Source organism: Balaenoptera physalus, assembly GCF_965194825.1.
Source record: "Balaenoptera physalus genome assembly, chromosome: 4".
Classification (NCBI taxonomy): Eukaryota; Metazoa; Chordata; class Mammalia; order Artiodactyla; family Balaenopteridae; genus Balaenoptera; species Balaenoptera physalus.
Genome location: NC_138891.1, coordinates 65635658 through 65661931, shown reverse-complemented (window position 1 = coordinate 65661931; position 26274 = coordinate 65635658). Strand labels below are relative to the sequence as shown.

The 26274-nt window shown below is 44.0% G+C and overlaps 1 protein-coding gene across 1 annotated transcript; it reads right to left on the bottom strand.

Moving 5' to 3' along the window:
* Positions 1–1131: 1131 nt before the first annotated feature.
* Positions 1132–12451, bottom strand: ADIPOQ (adiponectin, C1Q and collagen domain containing). Its single transcript, XM_082461590.1, has 4 exons — positions 12393–12451; positions 4988–5041; positions 4640–4858; positions 1132–3735 (listed from the first exon to the last, which is right to left on the bottom strand). The coding sequence occupies exons 3-4, from the start codon at positions 4848–4850 to the stop codon at positions 3215–3217; spliced, it is 732 nt and encodes a 243-aa protein (XP_082317716.1). The 5' UTR covers positions 4851–4858; positions 4988–5041; positions 12393–12451; the 3' UTR covers positions 1132–3214.
* Positions 12452–26274: the final 13823 nt, after the last annotated feature.

The window sequence follows — 26274 nt, the reverse complement described above, 5'->3', positions numbered from 1 at the left end:
ACATGCTTTCTTTTCTCTGTTCTCTCCCAGCTCTGCCCTGAGATCAGCCCCAAGCACTGGGCTGCATTGCCACAGAAGCAGCGGCAACACGAGCATCTAAAATTCACCCCCCACAAAATCTCTCTCTCTGACCAGAGAAACCAGTGAAATGGACCACGCTGTTCAAATACTGTGGGTGATCCCTGTTATTTTTCTTTCTTTCTTTTCTCTTGCTGCTGTATCCCCAAAGACAGCCCCAGTCACACAGGACAGCACAATAGTGCAAGAAAATAAAACTCAGAGAGAACGCTAGCTTCCTGGCATTAAGAATCAAGAAAAGGAGGGTCCCTGGGGGCTGGAGAATATAGGGACATGCCAGAGAGGAAAGAGCTGGGAAAGGACATCTTCTAATTCTGTTCGGGACCCTGCGTTAAGTCCCAGACTGAACCCCCAGTGCACACATGTAGAACAGACCCAAAGAAACATAGCAAAGGCTTCAAGAATTAAACTACTAAAGTCCCAGACCAAACTCTGAGTGGTGCATATGACAGATAGACCCAATAGCATAGCAAAGTCTTGAAAACTGAGTTAACATTGGAATTACCACCCTGAGAAGGTGAGACACAACTTGTAGTCTGAACTTAAGCCAACCCCTGTTCCAGAGAGCTTAGAGTATGTGTGACACTGTGTCCAGTGCTGTGAGGATCCCACCCTAGCCAGATGTGGGACTGTGAGTATGGCCAGACATTAGCTATTTGTTGAAATTTTAGAAAAAATCAGTAGCAATTTTCCAGCAATACCTCTCTGAGAAACCTGAGAAAATTCAAACATAACATTAAAAGTTTGTTGTGGACAGTTGTTTTTGCATTCATCATCCATTCTCCCACGCTGGTAACTGTGTCCAGATTTTGCTTTAAGGAAAATACCCCTTCTCTAGCTTAGCCATAATCAATTAAGTCAATAAATATATTCCATCCTCCTGACTCCAGTGATTGGTCAGAGATGATCACGCAATCCCGCCAGAGCCAATGAGATGCAAGGAAATCTCATTCATCATTCACAAAATAGAGTCCTGATTAACACAAGGTTTACCCCTTCATCCCTCTCTAAATCCCACGTATTTCTCCAAAAATGAAAACAAAAGCCACGTGATACAGGTGCTTCTACTTTTAATGCTGAGTAACAGTATCTTTACTTGTAGAAAATAATGATATACAAACATTTTAAAAAACAAAGCTTTATAGGTAGAAATAATAATCACCTAAGGAATAGCCATACACATATAAAAGGAAATCATTCAGAATTTAAAACTGGAAGCAAAAAACTAAGTTTTCCATTTATACAGAATGGTATTAGCTCTGCTTTGGCTAAAATCTTTGAAGAGCATCTCTCAAGCTATTGTCTCCTGAGAGGATGTTTACCACCATCAACCATCTGTAATCCCCCCCCCTTTTTTTTTCAATTAATTTATTTATTTATTTATGGCTGTGTTGGGTCTTCGTTTCTGTGCGAGCGCTTTCTCTAGTTGTGGCAAGCGGGGGCCACTCTTCATCGCGGTGTGCGGGCCTCTCACTATCGCGGCCTCTCTTGTTGCGGAGCACAGGCTCCAGACGCGCAGGCTCAGTAATTGTGGCTCACGGGCCCAGTTGCTCCGCGGCATGTGGGATCTTCCCAGACCAGGGCTCGAACCCGTGTCCCCTGCATTGGCAGGCAGATTCTCAACCACTGTGCCACCAGGGAAGCCCCCCCGCTTTTGTTTTGAGGAATATTTGACAATTAAAAATGTGTATATTTAAGGTGTACACTTTGATGATTTGATACAGATATACATTGTGAAATATTCACCACAATCAAGCTAATTAACATATCTAGCACCTTAGACAGTTATCATTTTCTTTTTTCCTTTCTTTCTTTATAATTCTTAAAGAACAAGAGTAGATTCAGGAAGCCCAGGTCTTCCCAGACCCTGTTGGTGCTCAAAGAAAGAATGGTTTCCAAATTCCTTCATGGGTTTTGCATTGAAGGCTCAAGCTACTTCCTTGAGGGAAAATTCTTTAAGTGTTCTGGAAAGCACAATCATCCCGAACCTCGGTGGAAAAGCTTCAAACTGTCCAGTGGAACAAAGATTGGGTGTTTAAAATCAAGGAGTTCCTAAAATGAAACTGTTTTTTTAGATAGGTATTAGTTATACGGAGAGACTGAAATGGAGTTAACTCTGGGTAGATATGAGGTTCCAGTGTTTGCTCTTCATGAGGCATTTATCAAGGACCTGCAAGGGGACTTGGGGTGAAGGAAGCACAATCCTTTCTAGGCAGTTGTCCCTGGCCTGTGGGAGGGTGTTTCACAGACCTAGGACTCTTATCCAGGGTAACATGTAGACGGGCATAGGTGTGAGGAAGGCTTGCAGGAAAGAGACATCACATCAGAGAAGCTTCCCGACCAGGTGGACTTGAGAAACAGGGAAGATGTCAACATGTGGAGATGGAGTCGACTTTCTGGGCCAGAGAGAAGAGCCTGAGGAAAGACACAGAGAAGAGGAAGTACGGAGCAGTGCAGAAGCCGCTGAGTAGCCCAGTTGGAAAGGGACGTAGTCATAGAACCACCTTCTCCGAGGGAGCGCTAATGGGGAAAGGCTTAACGCATGGTGAAGGCCAATCCAAAGGCCCTCAGGCAAGCTGGGTGAGAGACCCCTACCAATACCCTCCAAAAGGCCATACACCCCTTAAAACGGGCACTGTATCCTGGAAAAGGCCCTCGGCCCTGGGTTGGATTTCTAACTCTGCCACTAAATGCCTGTGTGACTTTAGGCATTCACTTAACTCTCTCATCCTCAGGACCCCAAGTGTAAAAAGAGGAGAATAGCATCTTTCCTGTGTACTTCACAGGATTGGCATGAACATAAGGAAAATCAGTGGGTACAGAATAGCACTGTCAAATACTTTCTTGTAGTTGGTTATCTTGTCATGTTTGTGAAACTCCCCAGTAAATGTTACCATCCTTCTAGTATTACCACTACATAATAGATTTTTGAGGTCAAGGGATGTGTCTTCTTCAGGACTGTCTGGGAACACAGTATATGATTTTTTGAAAAGGTACTTGATGCATGAATGAATGAATAATGTTCAGAGTCCTCCAACTAGATAATAAAATCAGTCTCCTAACTACATTGAAGACCTGTGGACTGTTCTTTGACTTCGGGCTGCTTGGCCCAGTTGAAGCTCTGAGTTAGTGGTGCTCATTCAATGTCATGGTAGAGAAGGAAGCCTGTGAAGGTGGAGTCATGGACATTATCTGCATAGACCCCATTGTTCTCTCCATCCCCATACACCTGGAGCCAGACCTGGTCACCCTTCTCCAGATAGAGGAGCACAGAGCCAGAGGCCTGGTCCACGTTCTTGTCCTGGAACTGGTCATAGGTGAAGAGCATGGCCTTGTCCTTCTTGTAGAGGCTGACCTTCACATCCTTCAAGTAAACTGTGATGTGGTAGGAGAAGTAGTACAGCCCGGGAATGTTGCAGTAGAATTTGCCAGTGGTGTCATCATAGTGGTTTTGCTGATTGTAGAAGATCTTGGTAAAGCGAATGGGAATGTTGGGAATGGTGACCCGGGTCTCCAGTCCCACACTGAATGCTGAGCGGTATACATAGGCACTTTCTCCAGGTTCTCCTTTTCTGCCTGGGATTCCTGGAAAGCCTCGGGAACCTTCAACCCCAGTCACTCCAGTTTCACCTGTGTCACCCTTAGGACCAGCAAAACCTAGAGAACGAGAAGACCTTAGCGACCACAAAAACAGAACTCCTGTTTAGGTTGGTTCCAGCATAAATCACCGTCCCTGTGGCCCCCTACCTACAAACTGCTTGACTTACAGAGCAAGGAACCAAGGAGAGCTCCCAAAGGGGACAGTTGTCACTTCCTCCTCCACATCCCCTGCCCCACAGCAGGCTCCCATAAATTCATCTCCAACCTTCTCTCCTATACATCTCCATCACCGATGCTCCACCCTGCCAACACTTTATGTGCCAGCTCAACCAACTACACGTCTGCTTTTCTCTGCCCTCCGTCTAGGCTGCCCTCCCTCCTTTATTCTGTCTACACATCCTTCAAGGCCTCGCTCAAGCCCCACCTCCTCCTGAAAGCCTTCATTGCTAACCCCGGTCTGCATTGAGGGCATTTTCTTTCTTTTCCACTGTTTAGGCACTTGTCCACGTTCACTTCAGCATATTTGGAGTAGACTCTCTTGTAGTAACCTCTAACAGTCCTGTGCACTAGAGCAAGAGTTCTCCAAGAGAAGAACTGTGACCTGCAGGAGGTACCAGGAAGTATGGCTGAATGCCACTGGATGGAATGGGAATTAAAAGGGAAACAGGAATATGAGCAGACTGGGAATGGGATGGATGAGGGCGGGGATGGAAAGAGGATGGGGAAGGTGGTGTGGGTAGAGCAGAGTCAAGGGTACTTGGTTTTAAAGGTACCACATGTGTTTACCTTTGAAAGGCCAATCCAAAATCCACTTCATGTTGCTTATGGGTCACATTAAAAATTTTTGTTTCTTCCCTGTGTGTAGACCTTAGTTAATTACTATTGCCCTCCTACAGTTCTAGAAGCCCTCTTCTACCCAGGAGAAGTCTGTGACAGAGGAGACTAAAGACCTTATTCTTACCTGGATCTCCTTTCTCACCCTTCTCGCCAGGGGTGCCATCTCTGCCATCACGGCCTGGGGTCCCGTTGTGGCCAGGATGCCCTGGGATGCCCGCCATCCAACCTGCACAGGCCCCCTTGGGCACGGGAAGAAGGACTTCAGGCCCTTCAATGGTTTCCTGGCCATGACTGGGCAGGGCTAGTAGAAGTAGAACAGCTCCCAGAAGCAGCATCCTGAGCCCTGGAACCCAGATCTGTGCTGTCAGACACAGAAGAGTGGACCCCACATGGCTCACCCAGTCAGGACCCGAGCAGGACTCTGGCCAGCTCCGCAGAGTCTGCCTCTGAGACCTGCTCTCTCAATACTCACCTCTTCCAGGGAGACTCTTCTGACTCTTTCAGCCCACCTTGATTTCTCTCTGCCCTGAAATTTGCAGTATTTAGCATTATTCTTTGTGTGTGTGATCTCCTTTCTTCCACCATCGGTGATGGTGAGACTACACTCCTCCAATTCCTCATATCTAAGCACAGTACGAGGCACAGGGAAGGCTCCAAGAGTCAACTTGTCATAAGCCTATCCCTTGAATTGTCCAAGAATGATGATTCAGATCATCCCATTCAACCCTAACCAACTTCCCTCTCTCCGGCTCCTTCCTTTTTCTTCTCTACTTCCCTTTTCCTCATTTTCTATGTCTGTTCCTCCTCCTTTCTTTCCCATTCTCTTTCTTCCTCTCCCCATTCCCTGGGCCACATGTTAGACCATTTGGTATATTATGCACGTGCACACACACATGCTCACATACACACATATACACATGTACACCCATACACACACATGCACAATGCACACGCGCGCGCACACACACAGTCAGACAACGAACGACACACTGTCCCAGGAGACTATCCACTGACCGCTGCCTGGGCCACACTTAGCTGCACCTCGTCACATGCCTGATCCCTACGCAGCCTTCAGGACACAGTGGGCTGTCCTCTCTTTTAGGAAGTCTTCCCAGTCCTCCTTCCCCAATCTGGTCTGCTGTTCCTCCTCTGTGCTCCCCCAGTGCCCTCACTTATCTCTAGCATGGCACATCTTACACCATTCTATAATTCCTGACTTGCTCACCCATTTCAGCCATTAAGCTACAAGCACCATGGGGCAAAGTCTAACCCACTACCAGCACAAAGTAGGGACTAAATAAATAGTTCTGTAGAAAAAAAAAAAAAAAGAGCAAGAGAGCCAGAGAGAGAAGGGAAGGAGGAAGGAAAAGAGAAAGGAAGGGGGAACGAGGGAAAGAGGATGGAGTACATTTAGAATATATATTCTGGGGAACCCTAGCAAAAAGCTCAAGGGGCACAGATGGCCAAGGGACTCCCTGTCTCAGAACTGGCCCTCCATATCCCCTCCCGGAAGACAGTCCTTTACATGCACAGGGACTCTGGTCCCCATCCGTCCCTGCCTCTGTTATTAGGTGATCTTAGCCCCCCACCTCTGATTGCCAGGGTGTTAGTCTCCCCACCCCTCTCTCACCAGGGAGTGGAGAGAAAGCACCACAGAGGGGAACAGGGCTTAGGATCCTGGATCACAGGCTTCACTAAGACCCTCTGGGGAGTTTGAAAGGTAGCTAATCCCAAGAACTTGATCCTAAATAAAACATGGTCCATATGTATTTTTTTACCCTAAACACTCACTATTTTTCATCAGTTTGCTTGTCTCATAGATTTCACAAAGCCTCCAGAATTGAGTTTGGCTTCAGGAGACATTTCCTCTGTGAAGGATCGAGAAAAGACCCTGATTAGAAATCTTACCCCAAAGACATACATGGTGCCTGGAATCCCACTCCTATGGCCCATTGCCTGGGGCTCTATAATGCCCCCTCCATGTGACACAACCCACTCACCTTTCATATGTATATGTGAAACTTATATATATGGTAAGTTTACATATCAGTTATATATAAACTTATATATGTTTACTGTATTTATATATGTACGTGCTCATCTTTCATGCACACACACGTGTGTGTTCATTAAAAATAGTAAGAGAGAGAATTCCCTGGCAGTCCAGTGGTTAACGGACTCTGAGCTTCCACTGCAGGGGGCACGGGTTCAATCCCTGGTCGCGGAATCCCACAAGCCGTGGGGCGCAGCCAAGAAAGAAAAATAGTAAGATAAATACTTTGAAAACTACAGAAAACAAAACAATCCCCACTCCCAAGAATCCATCTGTTTATTTTTAAACATAGTGGAAATAATACTTTACATAGAAATTTTATTCCCCAATTTTTGCCTCGCAATCTTCTAATTTTTATAATCGTCATTTTAAAAGCATGTGGGGGGCTTCCCTGGTGGCGCAGTGGTTGAGAGTCTGCCTGCCAATGCAGGGGACACGGGTTCGAGCCCTGGTCTGGGAAGATCCCACATGCCGCGGAGCAACTAAGCCCGTGAGCCACAACTACTGAGCCTGCGCGTCTGGAGCCTGTGCTCCGCAACAAGAGAGGCCGCGACAGTGAGAGGCCTGCACACCGCGATGAAGAGTGGCCCCCACTCGCCGCAACTAGAGAAAGCCCTCGCACAGAAACGAAGACCCAACACAGCCAAAAATAAATTAATTAATTAATTTCAAAAAAAAAAGTGTGTGTGCACTAGTCCATCAAGTGGATATAGCCAAGATATATGTCAACATTCCCATTCTATTGAACTTTGAACATATTTTCATTTTAAAACATTTTAAATCTGTAACAAACATCCTTAGGCACATAGTTTATCCTCAAATTATTGTTCTGCTATGACATATTCCCAGAAGTAAAATTTCTGGACCAAAAGGTATGAAAATTTTTAAGGCTCATGATGGATATTCCCAAATTACAGTTTGTCATGCTGTTCCCTGGTAGTGCGTCAGTGTGTATATAAAGAGCCTGTCTTAGCTACCCTCACCAGCTTTGGATATAATGATTACAAACATTTTTGTTGTTCTTAGTTTAGTGAGCATTTGATCATTAGTGAGTTGTACATTTTATTAAAGGCCTATTTCCTAATTTAATTTCTTCATTTTTGATATCTCTGTTAGTGTTCTTTATCAGTTAATTTATTAGGGACACAACGTGCTTTTTGAATTAATTTGTGCGAGCTCTTTATGCCAACATTTTGTCATATGTGCTATGACTATTAACTCTAGTGTAAAGATTATTCTTTTGTCTTGCTTATCCTGATTTTTAGGTGACAGAAGTTTTCGTTTTTATATAGCCAACTCTGTTGGGTTTTTTTTTTTTTTTTTTTTTTTTTTTTGCTTTTAAGAGTTAAACGGTCCTTCTCCATACTAGAGTTTAGTGAGTACTTTATTTTCTTCTATTGTTTGGTGTATTTTAAATTTTACTCTTTAATCCATCTCTGATATTTTGTGTTGGTGTAAGCTGTGATCTAAGACACTCAAATGATTTCTTCCTATTTGAAAACTGTTTAAAAGACATTTAATTAAATTAACCTTTTTCCTCTCTGTTGGTCTGATGCATCATTTATCAAATATCAAGTTCTAATATCATCTTATAAGTAGAGTGAGAATTGAGAATAAGACCAGCAGACAGAGAGGAGAGACAGGCAACACAACTGAGACAGGTGCCGATAGCGATAGATGCTGCCCCCTGGTGGCCATGAGTCCTTAGTCAAGGTTCTCTTTTACCATTAACATGTACCTTTGTCCCCCTCTACTGGAATTGGAGGTCTCAAGGGATGTTCTCAATAACAGCCGGAAATAAAATGAAAATGAGAGATAGTTTAAGCTTGGCTTGTCCCAAGATGAGAAGAAAGAGGGGAGTTAGACGAGAAGCCAAGGAGAAAAGACCAGCCAAGCCCCTTTTGTGTTTAAGGAGAATACTTGTTCTGAGATTTTCAAGACTTTATATGTCATTCAAACTTCCCACAATTTGTCACCTCCTTTGCTAACCCCACCTCTATGGGGTTAGCAGTAAAACTCCTAAGACCACCGAGAGGCTCTGTGCTTGCTTTTTCCAGAAATGAGGAGGGTTATGCTCTTTTCCACAGGGAAACAGAAGGGGAGAATCCAGAATATGAGAACCAGTGAAGGCAGCTACAGAGGGCCCCAAAGAAGGGTGACTGGGGGCTTCCTCCAAACCATTAGAAGGAGTGAAAAGTCAGGTCTCTAGAGTTCTCTGGTTCCTCCTCCTCTTTTAAAAATCAAGATTCTATTTTCCTGGGCTTCCTTGGTGGTGCAGTGGTTAAGAATCCGCCTGCCAGTGCAGGGGACATGGGTTCTAGCCCTGGTTCGGGAAGATACCACATACCGCGGAGCAATTAAGCCCATGCACCACAACTACTGAGCCTGCGCTCTGGAGCCTGTGCGCCGCAACAAGGGAAGCCACCGCAATGAGAAGCCTGCGCACCACAACGAAGAGTAGCCCCCACTCGCCGCAACTAGAGATAGCCCGTGCGCAGCAATGAAGACCCAACACAGCCAAAAATAAATAAAATAAAATAAAATAAATAAATTTGAAAAAAAGCGATTCTATTTTCCCAGCCCAAGGGAAGGCATTCTGTGCTCAACACTACAGTGTTACGGACAGATCTCTCCATTCATAGGGGCAACCAGTCTGGGTTCCATGACAGTAACATGAGGTGACAGTAATGGAAGGAGGGATTGGGGGCAGATGGGCACACAATCCTAGGATGTTTCTGATGCTAAGAAGCGATTCTGATTGAAGAAGAAGGTTGTCGTCTAACCAAGTTCTGGATGGAAAAATTAGCAACTGATAATAATTGAAGGTCAGTGCAGAGATGCCGAATTTTCAAATAATTTATTTCAAAATTATCTGTGCTCTCTGTTTAGATATAGCAATTATTACATTTTGGTTTTGAAAGAACTCTCTTTCTAAAGGGGAAAACATTATTAAGTAAAACTGTAATCTAGAACTATATTCTAAGACTCAATCGTGCCTATAAAGAAACAATTTACATGGGTCATGAAGCTAATCCCAAGTACCACCTATAATTCCTTGTCTTTGTAGAATGCCATTTGTAAAGTCCTCACCTCACTTAATATCCCACCTAATTCTCACAATTTTGAGGGACAGGTTGAGGTAGAATACAGAGCACAGGTTCTATGACCTCAGTGGTTGGGTGAAAATAATTTGTTCTTCCTTGTAACATGTTTCAGTCATATGTTTGTTGGAGGATTGAAAGGCACAATCCACATAAAATACTTAGAACAGTGCCAGGCATGTGTCAGTGCTCAATAAATGTCATCTGTTGTATGACTGTACCCATTCTAGAGATGAGAAAAGTGGGTTTCAGGGTGGTTAAGTGACTTGTCCAAGATCCCAGAGCTAAATGTAGAGGAGCTGGAAATCAAATTCCAGTTTTCTGAAACCCAACAATGGACCCTTAGGCATATCCCAAAAAAGGAAAGCAGCATCAAGGTCACACATCTGCCTCTTAATATTCCACTCCATAGGATGGGGGATAGAAGAGAAAATAATGTGAAGAAACCTCCAGACTATGATGCAGTGACCTGGCTTCTAGTCTGGGCTCCACCAGTAACTTACTGGGTGACTTACCTGTCCCCACCCACTTTCCAGACCTCATGCTCTTTGCAGGCAAAGGTGATTATTTCTTTTTTTTAACTTTTTTTTTTTTTTTTTTTTTGGCGGCACCACACGCAGCTTGCGGGATCTTAGTTCCCCGACCAGGGATCGAACCTATGCCCCCTTGCAGTGGAAGCGCAGTGCTGCGCACTGGACCACTGGGGAATTCCCCAAAGGTGATTATTAATGAATTTATTCTTAGCCTATTTCATAATATTGTTGTGAGAACCAGTAGACTAAAATCATGAAGAAGTATTTTAAAAACTTATAAAGTGTTCCACACATATAAGTGAAGAGAAGCAAGCAAATATTTATGGACGACTTGCTGTGGATCCCCACTGTACACTCACCACCCCTTTAATCTCATTTAACCTCCACAGCTCCTGGGGGTTAGGACTCAGTTCCCACAGGAGAAATCCGAGGACCAAAGAGGTTTAGTAATTTCTGCTCAAGGATCACAAGTAAAAGAGTGCAGAGGTGAAATTTGAAATCCAAAACCTGAGTTCTTTCTACTGTACTAACTTTCATGGTGCACTGTGTACAGGCATGGCTCTGCTTGCTTTCAAGATAATGCAAGGGGATGACCATCATGATCTCTGGATCCTAAAGGGCCATATTACAATCTCTCATTCTCATTTGTTAAGTGTATGAGAAATTCCACTTTGACCTGCTGGAATTACAGTAACAACAGCAGAATCTTGTGAAATGCAAGGATGGGGTCTCCTCTGGGACAGGCAGGAGACAGAGTGGGATGGGGGAAAGAGGTCACCAAACCCGGTGCCAATTCCTCCAGCAGGAAAGGACATTAAAGCATAGATCGCAGCGTCCCAGAGAGCTGAGAGGTACCCCAGAAATCATTTCACCCCTGCCCTGCTTTTACAAATGGGAGGCTAAGGGGAGGAAAGGGGTGCACTTATTGGATCCTCATAGAAACCAGCTCTCACACTAGGAGCTTTTACACAATACTTATGCTATTTGTTATTTATTTTAATCTTTACACGAACTCCATGAAGCAAGGAAAATAGCCCCCACCGTAGAAATGGGGAAACTGAGAGATTAAGGAGAACATCCGTGAGAGATTCCCATCACATTACACTGCCTCGAAAAAGGCTTCTCAGGCTCAGCTTCATAATCTGCTAGATGAGATCACGAGGAACATGAGAACACTTTGAAATTGGTAAGGGTTCTTTGCAGTATAAATTGCATCAGGCAGTTTCAAACTGTAGTTTGTTTAATCCTCCTCATAGCCCAGCTTTCGACTCCACTCTCTAGAAGAATCTGAGACTCAAAGAGACCAAGATGCTGGCTTAATATCATGAAACTCTTGGGTTGAATTAAATGAAATTGCCGTTTTTAAAGGTCAAAAATGGTAGAATATTGGCAATTTCACATGGTGCAACCTAATGATAAATGACAGAACCAGGAATCAGCTAGGCTCTGCCTGGCTCCCAGGAGGATGACATGAAAGCTTTTATTCAGCTTCCTCGTGCCCAACACACACAAACACACACACACTCTCTCTCTCTCTCTCACACACACACACACACACACTCTCTCTCTCACACACACACACACACACACACACACACACTGTAACCCTCTCTCTCTCTCTCTCACACACACACATTTTTGGCATCAGTCTCTCTCCACTTGAAGGAATTCCTGACTGAAAGCTTCTAGGCTCCAAAGCTTCTACCTCCTGACCTCAGCACAGTGTCTGGGGCCACAGGTCCCCAGCTTGACAAGCAGTAGGAGGGAAGTCTGTCCCCACAGCCACCTTTGAAAGGACAAGAAGCAAGTCCTGTGGCCCTCTTTACAACTCCTCAGGAATGAAAGGAGGGAGGCAACAAGGACAGCCAATTAAGCTGCAGGCTCCCTTTCCACTGCTCAGCTTCAGGAACAAAGCTGACACCCTCGTGCTCCTTTGGGCATATTCTGCCAGCATCAAGGCCTCCCTGTTTCCAACCTTGTCAGGAGGAGGTGGCCTTACCCCCAGTGGCAGGAGTCACCAGGAGTGAGGTAGCTGCACCCCTCGTAAGGCTTGATCTGAAAACCAGAACCTCCCCAGACCAGGGACCCACATCCTCAGACAAGGGCTGGCCTGACCTCTAAAATCCCTGCCACTCCGGCCTCTGCAGCTATGGCTGGAAACAACCAGGAGGCCTCACGTGCAGTACTCACTGGGGCAAGCAGGATTGGGCTTGACAAAGGCCAGGTAGATCCAGTTGTCTCTGTCAGAAGATGTCTGCTAAAAATAAGATTTTTCATAAGTTGCCAGTATATGCCAGGCCCCTTGCTCATTTTACCTCATTTGCACTTCTCAATCATCCTGTGAGATATCCCCACAGTGGGGTAGATATTCCCATATCTACAGATACCCCCAAATCTACAGATACCGACCATGCCTCACCCATCTTTGTACCTCACGAACACTACCCAGTGTCTGGCCCGTGGAATCTGCTCAATAAATATTGCTGAGTAGAAGCCAGTGTTGGAGTTGGATTCCAAACTCAATCTGAGATCGGAGCTCAGGCTTTCCCCAGGCTGCCTCTTCATGTGCTTCTTTCTCCGCCCTACCTGGTCAAGCTAAGTGATTTGTCCCCTTCTCCTCTTATCTAATTGGACTTTATCACTGGACCATCCCTCCAACTTCACTGACCCCAAACTTCTCTTTGGTTAGGCATCTTACCACAGAGTGAACTGGGCAAAATTCAGGATGGTCCCAGGCATTTTGACCAGAAGGAACAGTCCCTTTTCTCTTGGAGCCGTGGGAGAATCGAGGAAGAAGCCCAAGGCCTGTCTGCATCCACCAGAGCTGCCCTGGCCAGGGTTTTGCCTGTATCCCTCCCTACCCTGCTAACAGGACAGTGTGGGCACACCGCAGCCAGGGGCTCCACAGCAGGGCAGCCACTTCACCTCCAGCCTAGAACTTGAATCGATTGTCCTTACCCTCAGGTGTGGAATCAGAGCCACAGACTTCAGTCAGGATGGAAGTGAGGAGGAGATGGGCCAGTCTCAGCAGCCTGGTACTCATGGGGGCAGGCGGTCCCCACCTCACAGTTGTCCTTTCCTATTGGCCAGCATGGCGAGGGCCAGAGACCAATGGGCAGGCATGTGCCCCTGGCAACTGCCTCAGGCCCACCCTGGGGAACTGGTGCAACCAGCTTGGGCTTGGGAAGCCAAGTGGAGCTTCAGTCACCACACTCTTGTCTCCAGGCTTTGGCTCTTATTTTTGCCTCTTACAACGGTGACAGAAGACGGGGCCAAGGGTCAAGACCAGAAGCAAGAAAACAAGATATTTCCTTATGTAAAATGAATTACCCCGTGGTCCAGGAGACCTCCGTCTTCCCGGAGATTTGCCCTAATAAGTCCGGGGCACCAATTACCACCATCACCTCCTGCTCACTCTGCACGATAGGGAACTGCAGTATAACAAGAAATATGACACATCCTCGGCTCTCTGGCCTGAACCCCAGACTGGGGAAAGACTTTGCGTGCTAATTTTGAGAAATGAGGTGAGGGGACATTTCTGGGCTGGTGTAGGGCAGATTAAGACCGTTAAAGGCCTTGAATCCCAAATGATTTTGAAGTCCCCACCTGTATGTGATTCAAATTCAGTATATCAGAAAACATATTAACTAGGAGAGAATACCATCTTTCAAGGATTTTGTGGTTTCAAAATTCTGGCTTAAGTTTTTGAAAACTGACTTTTTATGCATGTGTGAGTCATTCTGCCAGCACCTTAAACGTGTGCCTAATGCACCTACTGGTGAACACTGCTCCAGGCTAGGAGTGGCCTGGAGCGGCTGTAACCCACAGAGGTGTTCTAGAAGGCTTAGGCTAAAAGTGGCAATGCTCATCACCTTGGACTCTTTCTTGGCAAACCCACCTTTTGTTTTTGAAGGGCAGGATCAGGGCCAGTTCCTGCTAGCCACGAATTCTGATGCATTAAATCATGACCCCAGCAAGGGCTCAGGATCCCAGCAATAACTTCTGCAAGACATACAGAAACAGAATGTTCTCAGGCAGAGCCTGGGCAAGTATCTACCTGGCCCTAAATACCACCTCTCCTGGCCACAAAGAGCCTAAAAGCCCACCAGCAAAGTAAAGCAAAAATCTGATCTAAGGCTTAACCTCTTACTAATATGCAAATATTTCTAGAGAAGTTACATTAGGCCTTTGAGATTGGAGTCATGAGTCTCTTCCCAAGGGCCCACTGACTTAGGTAAGGGGCTTATGAAAATGAGGTTCTGGTTTACTAAATAGGTTGGACCAAGGAGAAAACACAGAGAAACTACAGCAACCCTCAATTACTTTGGTATTTTATTTTTATTGTGGCATCTTTTATTGATTTTGGGTTTGTGTTACTATCTGTCTCTCCTTACTAGAATGTAAATTTCATGAGAGCAGGTGCCTTGCCTGTTCAATGCTTTATCCCCAAGCCGTTAGAATAAGATCTGGTATAAGGTGGGCAATGATCATTGCTGAATCAAAAATAAGGGAGTGATCATATTTAATCTTCCCCTTGGAGATAGCTCTGACTGTCTCCCAGTTTACAGATCAAGTGTCTTCAGTTCAGTGAGGTTAAGTGATTTGTCCAAGGCAGAGATCCAAGATTTGAACCCAGTCTGTCTGGCTATAAAACCTGTTTGCTTTCTAGTACCTTACGTCTCTCACCCCTCCTGATGGACTATAATACCCTAAGATTCATGCATGTACTTCAGGGTAGCTTTGGGGTTGGTATAAAAAGTAGTTTCTTCCGATCTTATGGGAATACAGCTGGTTACAGCAGGCTTTAACTATTGCACAAGGTGGAATGACTTTAGCTCCAAAATCACACGAAGACTGTGCTGGTCTGGCCGTCTGCCAGTGACACTGTGAAAGCCTGTCATTTAGAGGCCTCAGGGAAATCTGCCATTCACCACAAAGGTCATCATGTGGAAAGAAGCAATTCCGTGGCGTACTGGTTTAGAGACAGAAACTGAAAAACATTCAGCCAGAGATGCCTTGAGGCTAGATTTACTTCCCAGGATAGAACTGTTGCTATCTAAAATAAAATAATCAAATAAACGTCACCGTTTCCTCCAGGGTATCATGGCTACTGTCAATCCCCTGTCAGCATGGGAACTGGGATATTGAAACAGCAGGTCACATGATTTCCTTCCTGTAAATATGTTCAAGTATTGCCATATATTTCTGCTTTATTGTGATTTTTTAAAAAAAATCTTAATTGAAATAACTAAGTATAATCCGTGTGTTTTGAAAAATAATCTAGAAGATTAGAGCAAGACATAGAGGAAACACACCCTGCAGCCTTCCTTCCACTCCATCCCCAAATTCCTAGAAATGGCAAAAAAAAAATGTTTTAATTCCTTTATCTCTTCCAAAGACTCGACTACAATTGCACTTTATCTAAGGCAACCTCAGATACAAATATAAGAATCTGTTTTGTCACTCATTCTTTGGACTAACAGCAATCCACTTCCACTGGCAAGGAGGCCAGTTCAGATAAGCAACCCTAGATTCATATCTTTGAGAGCCCGTATCCTTCGACCACTCCTCATACCAAAATACTGTATTAGTCAAAGAATTTCCCACAATCATTTTGGAAAGGCTGGAGAAACAAAGAGATGGAGATGGTGTTGCTCAGAGATCAGGAAGTGGTTACTGCCCCTGGGCTCTAGTCTAAAAGCCTGCACTCACTGCCCTGAAAAGAAGCCGGGCTACTGACACTGCCAGGGGCACTGCCTGAAACACAATAGCTTCTCCCATCGTCCCCCTTCAATCTTGCACCATTGTCTCCCTTTTGCAGACGCTAACTGGAACTTATCCAGTAAGGGAGTCTAGGATATGTCATTTCAGACACCAGCTTCAGGAGTACAAAGGGGATTATAGAAAAGTGAGTATAGGGCTAAGTATCAATAGACATGATCAGACATAGGCCACAACTTTAATAAATAGAAGAATTCACACCCAAGGAAGCAAAGCTAACAGAAAAAAAAAAAAGGGGGGGGGGTGGGAGCAAAACTTTAAAATAAGTATAATTATTATATTTAGAGAGAGGACAGGAAAGAACGTATGTGAAAATAATTAATGGATATTCTGCCACAGTAGGAGATGAAAATAATTTTCTCTTCTTTAAGTCATCAAGTTTGTGGTGATTTGTTATGGCAGCCCTAGGAAACTAACGTGGGGAATTAGAGCTAGGCAAAGAGTTCTTACACACGGCATCAAAGGCATGATCCATTAAAGAAAAAGCATGGTAAATAAGACTTCATCAAAATTAAAACTGTTGCTCTATGAAAGACCCTGTTTAGAGCTACAGACTGGGAGAAAATATTTGCAAACCATACATCTGACAAAGGATTTGTATTTAGATTATATAACAAACTCTCAAAACTAAACAGTAAAACAAAGAACAAACAAACCCAAGTAGAAAGTGGGCAACAGGGCTTCCCTGGTGGCGCAGTGGTTGAGAATCTGCCTGCCAATGCAGGGGACGCGGGTTCGAGCCCTGTCTGGGAAGATCCCACATGCCGCAGAGCAACTCGGCCCGTGAGCCACAATTACTGAGCCTGCGCGTCTGGAGCCTGTGCTCGGCAACGAGAGGCCGCGATAGTGAGAGGCCCGCGCACCGCGATGAAGAGTGGCCCCCGCTTGCCGCAACTAGAGAGAGCCCTCGTACAGAAACGAAGACCCAACACAGCCATACATACATACATACATACATACATAAAAAGAATGTAAGCAGACAAGAATAGCATTAAAAAAATAAAAAATTTAAAAAAAAATTAAAAAAAAGAAAGTGGGCAACAGACATGAAAGATATTTCATGAAATAGGATATATGGATGGCAAATAAACACATGAAAAAACGTTCAACATTATTAGCCATTACAGAAATGTAAATTAAAACCACAGTGAGATATCACTACACATCTACTAGAATGGCTAAAATTAAAAACAGTAGGAAATACTAATATAATGGTGGATACACGTCATTATACATTTGTCAAAACCCATAGAATGTACAACACCAAGGGTGAACCCTAATATAAACTATGGACTTTGGATGATTTTTTTAAAGGTGGGGAAAATAGCACAAAATTTTTTAAAAATCAAAAAAATAGTGAGAATACTAAATTTGGAAGAGACAATGAAAATGGATCACTCATAATTTGCCAGTAGAAATGGAAAATGGTACAGCTACTCTGGAAAATAGTTTGGCAGTTTCTTAAAAAATTAAGCAGCAGTCACACTCCTGAACATTTATCCCAAAGAAATGAAAACTATGTCCAAACAAAAGCCTATACATAAAAACCTGAATATTCATGTACATATATACCTTTGCTCATTTGTGTGACCAAATATTAAGGGTAAATTTCTAGAAGTGGAATTGTAGGATCAAGAGGTATGCACATCTAGGGCTTCCCTGGTGGCGCAGTGGTTGAGAATCTGCCTGCTAATGCAGGGGACACGGGTTCGAGCCCTGGTCTGGGAAGATCCCACATGCCACGGAGCAACTGGGCCCGTGAGCCACAACTGCTGAGCCTGCGCGTCTGGAGCCTGTGCCCCGCAACGGGAGGGGCCGCGATAGTGAAAGGCCCGCGCACCGCGATGAAGAGCGGTCCCCGCACCGCGATGAAGAGTGGCCCCCGCTTGCCGCAACTAGAGAAAGCCCTCGCACGAACCGAAGACCCAACACAGTCAAAAATAAAATAAATAAATAAATAAATAAAGTAGCTATTAAAAAAAAAAAAAAAAAAGAGGTATGCACATCTTAAATTTTGATAGTTGTTGTAAATTGACTTTCAAAAATTCAACAATAATTTATAGTGCTCCAAAAATGGTATGAGAGTACCTGTTTCCCTATACCCTCACCAATATTGGATACTGTCAAATATTTAAATATTTGGCTTTCTAATAGATTTTTTAAAGTTATCTCTTTGATTACGTGTGAGGAGGATATGTTTTCAAATATTTATTGGTTATTTGTATTTATGTTCCTGTGAATTGTGTGCTTATTTCTATTTGTCTATTTTTCCTACTTAGTCATTTTTATTAATTTTTTAAAGTTCTTTGTATATCAAGGAAATTAATCCTTTTGAAATTTTATTTAGTTCTTGTCTTTTAAAAAATGTTTTATACAAAAAATTTTGCTTCCTTTTTGGTTAGCTTAATTTGTTAACATTTTCCTTTTGGCCTCTAGATTTTTCTGTGTTGCCTGAAAGATTCCTCCCATTTTAAAGGTATTCTTTAAAATATGTTTTCTTCTAGAATGTTCATGATTTCTTTTCCTTTTAATTCGCTATTTGACCAATCTGTAATTATTTTGTCAAAAGGACAAAGACCACCTATAGAGTTAATCCAGGGCTGTTTATTCAAATCTTACTATTGTTAAGGGGGTCACTACCATCACTTTCATTCCAGTAGAGATTGGAAGGGGGTTGAAAGGAGAGTGAATTTTATAGACTGAAAGGAGGAAGTCCTAAGACAGTCTTTGGTGAGTGTTCTTTTAGGATGGGATTTTCTAATTCTAGCAGGGTGGGATTTTTTGAAAGTGTGGGAAGCTTTCTGATTGGCTTTCAAGTACATTTGGCAGCCTTCGATTGGTCCACTATCTACCTGTACATAAGTGGGGGCTTTCCAGGCTGGGTAGGGTCTTATGGGTTATTCTGCTTCACCTGAAAGAAAATCTGGTCCTTGGCTTTGGAGTCTTACATTAGCAATTCATGTTTTAAAAAATAAGATAAAATCCAGCTTTTTTTTGTTTTTCTGTATTCTTACTGAACCCAGCACCCATTTTAATACATATTTATCTTTTAAATTCTCATTTTAAATGTCTTTTTCATATACTTTTCAAATGCATGGGGGGGCAGTCTATTTCAGGATTCTCTACACTGTTCATTGTGTGTGTTTATTCCTCATCAGGAGTAAGTATCCTCTTGGCCAACGAAAGCAGCATGATGCAAAGCTCTAAGATATAAGTATTAAAGTCATATCTGAAAGTTTATCCATTTATAAAGCTTGATACAAGAGTAAATATGTAATTGGGAGACTGTATTTAATAAAATTTTCCAACCTCGTACTCTGACATGGAGCCTGGCATACAGGAGGACTTCATATATGTTGGCTGAGTCCAGAAATGCTAGTGTGGCAATGAGGACTCTGGACCAGGAGTTGGAAGACCTGGATTCCAGTCTCTGCTTCACTGCAGGCTGGTTGGGTGACCATGCTACATATTAATGGCCTGGTAGCTGGGAAATGGCCTCCAATGTTGGGGACTATAATTCCTATCACTCCTTAAAGCTAGGAGTTACCATAGGACAAAGTTTTCACCTATAAAATATGAGAGACTCAGCTATTCCAGGCTGAGTCTTAAAATATTACACATGTGATCTTTCAATTTCTTCCCTGTGAACAGGAGTGCAGATATGCCTGTGACCCAATTTTTTGGGGGAAACGTTTTCTTTTTAAGAACTACATATTACTTTTTTCCCCAAGTTTATTGAGGCATTATTTAAAAACATAATTGTATATATTTAAAGTATACAATGTGCTGATGTGATATATGTATATGTATACATTGTGAAATGATTACCAAGATCAAGATAATTAACACCTCCATCACCAGACATAGTTAACTCTTTGTGTGTGTGTGTGTGTGTGTGTGTGTGTGGTGAGAATGTTTAAGATCTACGCTCAGTAACTTCCAAGTACACAATACATATTATTAACTATAGGCCTGTGACCCAGTTTTGGTCATACAAAGATGATGTTCCAGAGGACGGTGGAAAAACCAGAGGAAAGAAACCTGGGAGTCCTGAATGGCTGTGTGGAGCAGAGTAGTCTTCCAACCTGCCCTGGACTGTTACTTGAGATAGAAATAAGTCTATCAAGTCATTATATTGTTGGGTTTTTGTTGCAACAGTTTACTATTCTACTTGGCATATGGTATCCCACAAAGAAAACAGTTCTGCAAAGAGTCTGGGAAATAAAGGGTGTACTAAAAGTATGCAGGTTCTCTTCCTATAGGACTTCTCTGCACCTGGATAAATGTTTCCTTTTCTCATATGTATCACAGCTTGAGGGAGAAAATTGCTGATCTCTTGTATTCTCTTACTGTTTCTGAAAAGCACATCTGGAAAATGCTGATTTAGATGATTTCTATTTTCTCTAAATATTGCATAATGCATGGCCAGTGTTAGTTAGTACGCATTCAGAACACCACCAAATTTTACAGAATCAAGGCTGCCTTTAGTCCAACTACTTCAGTCAGAGCATGTTATCTCTAGGCACAACAGGCAATATTATAAAACCATAGAGAATATGAATAATTCTCCCAAAAGTTTTAGGAAAAAAAGTTTTAGGAGATTTTGATCTCATTGTTTTGTATTCTTTCTCATCTAATCAAATGGAAAGATGACAAATGTTTTACCCACAGAGGAGTTTGGGGTTTTTTTGGTTTTTTTGGTTTTTTTGGTCTTACTTTCAAAGGGCTCGAAAAAGGTACTGCAACCACAGTTCGTGGCTACTGTGTTTAAGCCCTGGAAAAGCAGGCACAGTGCCCACGGGGAACAGTGGAAGGACAGAATGGACCTGGCCCAGAACACCTGGGGACAGCATCCTCGAACATCGGCAGTGATGACTGGTATTGAAATGGCTCCTCTGGCAGCCCAGGAGTTTGTGGAGAGGTTCTTCCTGGGAGGCCTCGGAGGTTTGAGCACTTTGCATTCTGCCAGCACCATCAAGTGTGGCCATTTTTGTAGATTCATAAAATGACTGAGGTGCAAAAGATTGAGAAAGTTTGGGGCTATTTCTGTAATAGGCAACTGGCCAGTCAGTGATCAAGAGTATTTGAGGGGATCCAAGTGATGTGTTTCCTAAGGCTACTAGTCAGAATCCTGAAGATTCTTCTGTCCAGGTGTAGTTCTTACATAGTCTCATTGAGAAATGTATTATCGTGATTGATAAGATAACTGGAGAGACCAAAGCAGAGAAGTCCGCTGGGAAATCTGTATGTTCAAGACTGACTACCTGAATGTGTATTATAAAAAGTATGGGGCTTCCCTGGTGGCGCAGTGGTTGAGAATCTGCCTGCCAATGCAGGGGACACGGGTTCAAGCCCTGGTCTGGGAAGACCCCACGTGCCGCGGAGTAGCTGGGCCCCTGAGCCACAATTACTGAGCCTGCGCGTCTGGAGCCTGCGCTTCGCAACAAGAGAGGCCTTGAGAGTGAGAGGCCCGTGCACCGCGATGAAGAGTGGCCCCCGCTTGCCACAACTAGAGAAAGCCCTCGCACAGAAACGAAGACCCAACACAGCCATAAATAAATAAAAATTTAAAAAATAATAATAAAAAAAAAATAAAATAAATTTTAAAAATAAATAAATAAAAAGTGTGAAAACATACCATCATAGATTATGCAGGACTACACCTTCTTTTGACCTGGTAGATTGACTTGGTAGATTAGACATGTCCAATGCTGTTAATGCAGCAAAGGGCTCTGCGTGCTTAGAAAAATCCCAATCTCTTGATCCACAAGCTTGGATTGGATCTAAAACAGGTCCCCCCTTTGGGAAAGGACTCCACACAACCTTTCAAGGGTTTCTGAATGCAGGTGGAGGATGTTAGGATTGGTTCGCCAAGAGTCCACTCCCACCATCTTGGTCTGCAGAACTCCCCTGAGATCCCGCTGCAGGTCCCTCTGCTCTGCTCTGCCTCTTCTGCAGCTGCACTTCACAGCTGACTGGTCTCAACCCTCCTCCTTCCCCGCAGATGTTTAAGAAGCAGCAATCCAAAGGTGGAGGGGGAGGGACTCACCCCCGAGAGTGAGTGGGAAGGAGTGAATGGACCAAGGAATGAGCTGGAGAATTCCAGACATGGCAAGTCAGAGGGTCTTGTAAACTGTGGTTGGAACAGTAAGGTCAGGAAGAGCACTGGCTGTGGGGTTGCCTCCTAGCCTCTTGCAGACTGGCTATGAGGACCAAAGGAGGCCATATCTGTCAAGCACTGGGGCCAGCCCTTAATGTTAGTGCCTTTCTGAACCCTGTGGCCCAGCAGCCTCTGCCAATGCATCCTCCCTGCTGCGCATCACTTCTCTGTGCCTGTGCACAGGATGTCCTTCTCCTTCCTCTCCACCTGGAGAAAATGCTTGCTCCAGGAGACCGAGCTCAGACATCACCCCTTCCTTGACTACATCAGGAAGAGTCAGTGGCACAGTGCTGTGTCCCCATAGTATTTGTCATACCACGTTATGATGATCTGTTTCCACATTTGTCTCCCGCCAACTGGACTGAGAGCTTCTCACTCATTTTTACACCTCTCTGGTCTCTCCTGGTGCCAGCACCTTCCTTAGGATGGGGGTGCCCAGGAAATAGATGTTGAATTAAATGAGTGAATATGTATGTAAATAAATAAATATTCTTATGGTCAAAATGGAACAATGTGGATTGGAAAATAATGCAGGTAGAAGGAAATAAAATTTCCCAAAGATTTGAGGAGAACTTTATTTTAGTGTGCAAATAATAAATATTGTATCCTACCAATCTGAAACACTCTACCAAGACAGATACTTTGTTGTTAGGAAAGGGGGCATGAGAGCGTGGACCCACCACATAGCTTAACTTTCTGAATAATTTCGAAGAAGAACACTCTGTTGGACAGTCGTGCCAAGGAGCCCCTCCCTGACGGTGTGTCCCTCAGTCTCTGCCCTTTTTTGGTCACACAAAGGGCTTCTTTGTGGACACACTATTTTGGTTTTCTTGAATTCTACAATGATGTTCCTGAGTCTCATGGGAGACACTCCCCAGGTGCCTGCTGACCTACTCCATTCCAGGAATGAATCAGGGGACGGAAGACTCAGCCAGATCCCTTGTCCAGTGAAAAGTTAAAATCGAATCATCTTAACAATTCCCAAACTAAGTAAATCCAAAACTAACTCTAAAACTAAACAACTCCAGAGCTCAGAGTGCTGGTTATTAGCCATGATCGCTCAGCTCCCTGCCCGCCCTTCTGCTCTCTGCTTTGTGGTTGGGGCCATTCGCCTCCTTTGCCAGCTCCCTGTCAGCCTGGGCCAATAGGGCAGAGGAGCAGAGGCTGGCAGAGGGGAGAGGGCTTTGCTCCTCCCTGTGTGCCTGGGTTCCCTTCAGCATTGCCCTAGCAACTGGCCTTCACCCCGAGAGCCCCAGTGGGTTCCAGGAGCTGCAATTTACCATTTTCCCAACACTTCCATAACCAGCCTCATCACGCCCCTTCCTCTAGCACCAGCTGGCAGCGCCGCACCCCCAACCCCCCCAGAGTTCTGTATCCAGTTCCCGGGCTCGCCTTTGAGTTCCTGGGGCACCTGTCCCATTGGGCAGTGCCACCCCCTCAGAGGGCTACCCCCAGCCATATGGGGCCACCAACCTCTTCCCTTTGTTCCCTCAGCCCTTGGGCTGGTAGCTGCTTCTTGCCGTTAAAATTTCCATTATACTCCAATATTTTGGGGTTTTTTTTTTTTTTTTTTTTTTTTTGCCTTTTTCGTTCTCCAATAGCCAAGTAACAATTCCTTATTTTAAATTTTTTTCTTTATTATCAGTATTGTGTCTCTATCAGTGTTTGGACCCTGACAGTAACTCTAAAACTAAGCAATTTTTAAAATAAATAAACTTTAAAACTAATTAAGTAAAAATAAAAAACAGAAAAAAATTTAATTAAAAAAGTTAAGAAATTGACAATAAATAGCTCTGAAGATAACTTAAAACTAAATATGACCAAATTTTGAGAAAATAAAAAAAAACTTAAAAAGTCTGAAAATAATTCAAAAATAAATAACTAAAAACTAAATCATTCAAATCTAAATAAATGTAAAACTATATAGCTAAAATTACAGTAACTAAACAAGTCACACTGAAAACAAATAACAAAATTAAATAAGTCAAAAGTTAAATAACACAAATAGATAAAAACAAAACTAAAAATAAATAACTCAAAATTACAACTGAAGAGTAACTGAAAAACTCAGGCACCCAGTCTAAAAATAAATAACATTAAGTAAATAATTCTCAAAGCTAATTCGAAAATAACTGAATATAAGTAACTGAAAACGAACTTTGAAAAAAAATAACTTTGAAAATACAGTGAAAACTACAAAGTCAAATAACTAGAAAACTAAACAGCTAAATAGAAATGAAAAAACAGTCTGGCGGGATCGCCTGCTGCCGTCGGGAGCCAGTTCGGGTTCCTCCCGGGCGCGGCCTCCGCGGGGTCTGCAGCCGCGTCGCCTGCCCTGCGCAGGAGCGCGTCAATACCTCCGGGTTCCGCGCGACGTCTGCGCCGCGTCCTTGCGCTCGCGCTCGCGCTCGCGCAAGTAGGAGAGAGCGAGGTTCGCCGCGGAGCTGTACCGGGAGGCGTGGGCTCCGTGGCGGACGTGGACCGATCCTCAGGCTCCACTAGGACGGCCTAGTCGCCCCCGGGCAGGGCAGCGGATCCCCAGGCTCCAAGGCCCCTTTGCTGCTTCTGCTTAAGGGCGGGCCAGCCTCCGCATCCACAGCAGCGGCTCCCGGGAATGCAGGCGGCCGGGGCGGCTGGGTTGTCTGCAATGAGTATCAGTTCTCGGCGGAGGGCGGCCTCAGGACCCCTTCCCGCGCCCGCACTGTCTCTACTCGAAAACCGGTCTCCCCACTGGGGACGAGCAAGCCAGCGGACATCCCAGGGCTCTCCTCAGTTTTGTTTGTGGCCCTGAAATTCCAAGAAGAAAGATGAGCAATGGCTAACAAGTTCGCTTACTTTTCTTTCCGCTTCTAACTCACGTGTCCTTCTCTTCGCTTCGCTCTTTCTCTCCCTGGATGGTTTCATGATTCTTTCCTGAGAATCATGAAAAGGAGGGAGAGGGAAGGAGGAGAGGAAGAGAGGACAGGAGAAGCTGATGAACAGGAATGAGGGAAAATATGAAAAGAGGTAAGAAGGATTCGTTGCAGCACTACTTACAATAGGCAGGACATGGAAGCAACCTAAATGACCATCTATGGATGAATGGATAAAGAAGATGTGGTACATATATGCAATGGACTATTACTCAGCCATAAGAAAGAATGAAATTACGACATTTGCAGCGACATGGATGGATCTAGAGATTGTCACACTGAGTGAAGTCAAAGACAAATATATGATATCGCTTGTATGTGGAATCTAAAAAAAATGGTAGAAATGAACTTATTTACAAAACAGAAATAGAATCACAGATGTAGAAAACAAACTTATGGTTACCAGGGGGGAAAAGGGGGAGGGATAAATTGGGAGATTGGGATTGACATATACACCCTACTATATATAAAATAACTAATAATAACCTACCGTATAGCACAGGGAACTCTACTCAGTACTCTGTAATGACCTACATGAGAAAAGAATCTAAGAAAGAGTGGATATATGTGTATGTATAACTGATTCACTTTGCTGTATAGCAGAAACTAACACAACATTGTAAATCAACTATACTCCAATAAAAATTAATTTTAAAAAAAGAAGGAAATAAATTTACACTCAGAGCACTGCTCTCCTTTTCCATATCTTCTGCACTTTCACTATCATGAAAGGTTTCCATGGAGATAAACTCCCTACTGGAGCAACCTTAGGGAAAGAAAGGAAGAATTTGGCCGGCCGTGGGGGAGAGGGCGTGGGAGGACAGGCCACGCAGCCTATGGCGGGACGGAATGGGCAGCACCGGTCCCCAGGAACCCATTCTCGCCATCTCTCCCTCCTCTCCCAGGACTGCACTGCTTCACCTGAGCCGGAAGGAGGGGGCCTGTGATCTCCGGGTTCCCTTTTCCAGCTCAAAATTCTGTAACTGTGAGAAGACATGTCCACGTGGTGTTCACAGTCCTACCTCCTCGTCCTCCAAGAAAACGGTCATTGTCTTTTTGTGCTTGACGACCTTCCTGTCTTCCCTCCTTCCCGCCCTCCTTTCTTCCTTACGTCCTTCTCTCCCCTGATTACTGCCCATTTCCCATTTCCTTGGCAGCCTCTGCCAGAAGTCACTGCTCTCCCCGTGGGAAAATGAGAGGGATGAATACCCCGTGCCTC

What these genes read in the sequence shown, in the direction of transcription:
- ADIPOQ (XM_082461590.1), bottom strand. Translation starts at nt 4,850, where the DNA reads ATGCTGCTTCTGGGAGCTGTTCTACTTCTACTAGCCCTGCCCAGTCAT. An exon ending in GGGTGAGAAAGGAGATCCAG is followed by an intron (nt 3,736 to 4,639) that starts GTAAGAATAAGG and finishes CTCGTTCTCTAG; the next exon opens with GTTTTGCTGGTCCTAAGGGT.